General features: G+C 51.8%; 2 protein-coding genes across 2 annotated transcripts in view; one reads left to right on the top strand and one right to left on the bottom strand.

The window, feature by feature from the left end:
• Positions 1–415: 415 nt before the first annotated feature.
• On the top strand, positions 416–697 carry AURANDRAFT_33070 (hypothetical protein; the record flags this gene model as incomplete). Its single annotated transcript, XM_009042969.1, is given in 2 exon segments — positions 416–578; positions 594–697. Coding segments are annotated over 2 exon segments (267 nt in total), but the record flags the coding sequence as incomplete, so codon positions are not given.
• Positions 698–877: 180 nt separating this feature from the next.
• Positions 878–1,258, bottom strand: part of AURANDRAFT_67523 (hypothetical protein) — a gene marked incomplete at both ends in the record, with an annotated part of 5,589 nt that continues 5,208 nt past the window's right edge. Inside the window, 2 exons of the mRNA XM_009042966.1 lie at positions 878–940; positions 992–1,111. Coding sequence (XP_009041214.1) covers positions 878–940; positions 992–1,111 — 183 coding nt within the window. The remainder of the gene's footprint in view (positions 941–991; positions 1,112–1,258) is intronic.

Genomic DNA, 1,258 nt, shown 5'->3' with positions numbered 1-1,258 from the left:
TATTTTCCATCAGAGTACCAATGCCCAATCAAAGCGTCTGTATCATGCGATAGTCTCAAATTGCACCGAGCGTTTTCTGGTGGCAGACGCGGCATCGTGGGGTCGCACCGTTGTAGCGAGCGGGATTCACATACAAATACGTGGCTCTTCCTTGGCTCCAATAAATGATGCAAGCATAGCCTTCAAACTCGAGGCTGTCGGCATTGCAGCACTTTCCTACCATGCTCCAACATAGTGCCTGAGAGCCTCCGGTGCGGAAGCATTCCATGGCAGTCCTGGGAGATACATGATTGGGCGCGGACAGGAAAACATCACTTTCATGAGCGACGGCGAAGATACTGTCTCGATGGCATTGTCGAGCGTAACTAAGCTGCTCCGATAACTCGAGCTGTTGTTTACAGAGGTCGGGCGCCTCGAGGTTGGCACCGAAAGTGCGGTGGACAGAGGCAAGTCAACCAAGTCGTTCTTGATGTCGTTGTTTGAGGCTGACGACCACCACAGTGTCGAAGGCCTCGACACCTTCAATGCCTGCTACGGCGGAACAAACGCTCTGTTCAGTACCACAAACTGGATTCATGGTTGAGCTTAGAAAGGTGCGTATGGTATTGTCGTCTGTTCCGACCCGGCGATTCACCCAGATCCTGCCCATATTTCTGGCATCGGAGCCTCCTCAATATCTGTGGTCGTGGCTGCGTAGGCGCCATTGTTGCTCTTGCGAGAGCGCATAACCTTTATAAAACACTCGTGGGATTTCTATCGCCCTGTTGGATGGCACACAAACGATGCAGTTATGGACATCAGCATCGCAACAGGTTAATACGAAGAGGCAATGAGCTGGTGCTAGCGATGATTCAGCGATACCACAGGATAAGAAGGCCTATTGCGTGTATTCGACTGCGTCGTTTACCACAGCAACGCCCCCTATCACTCCAAAAGGAACCTGAGGTTTATGTGTGAGATGGCTTATGGCAAACTTACCAAGGCTCAGCACGAGGACTTCTTCTGGAAGCATGCTTAGGCTGGCATCGCCATAAGTGCCCAAAATGCTACTACGTACACGTGCCCACTTTATGCAAGTCTGCTCTCGTTGGCCTTGGCAATTGGCGATGACCTAGCTAACATCCGTATCCTATGCGTATCATACGGATCTGGCTGTGCTGCTAGCATGTACGGAATCAATGCTACTGCTGCGCCCACACACGCTTCGGACGTGCTGACTGGTCTCCGCTGTCGATAGTAAGCCTCGAGGAGGACAGTG

The sequence above is a fragment of the Aureococcus anophagefferens genome (genome assembly GCF_000186865.1).
Source record: "Aureococcus anophagefferens unplaced genomic scaffold AURANscaffold_40, whole genome shotgun sequence".
NCBI classification, from domain to species: domain Eukaryota; class Pelagophyceae; order Pelagomonadales; family Pelagomonadaceae; genus Aureococcus; species Aureococcus anophagefferens.
The sequence above is the reverse complement of the archived record's forward strand: the minus strand, read 5'-3'. Positions and strand labels throughout refer to the sequence as shown.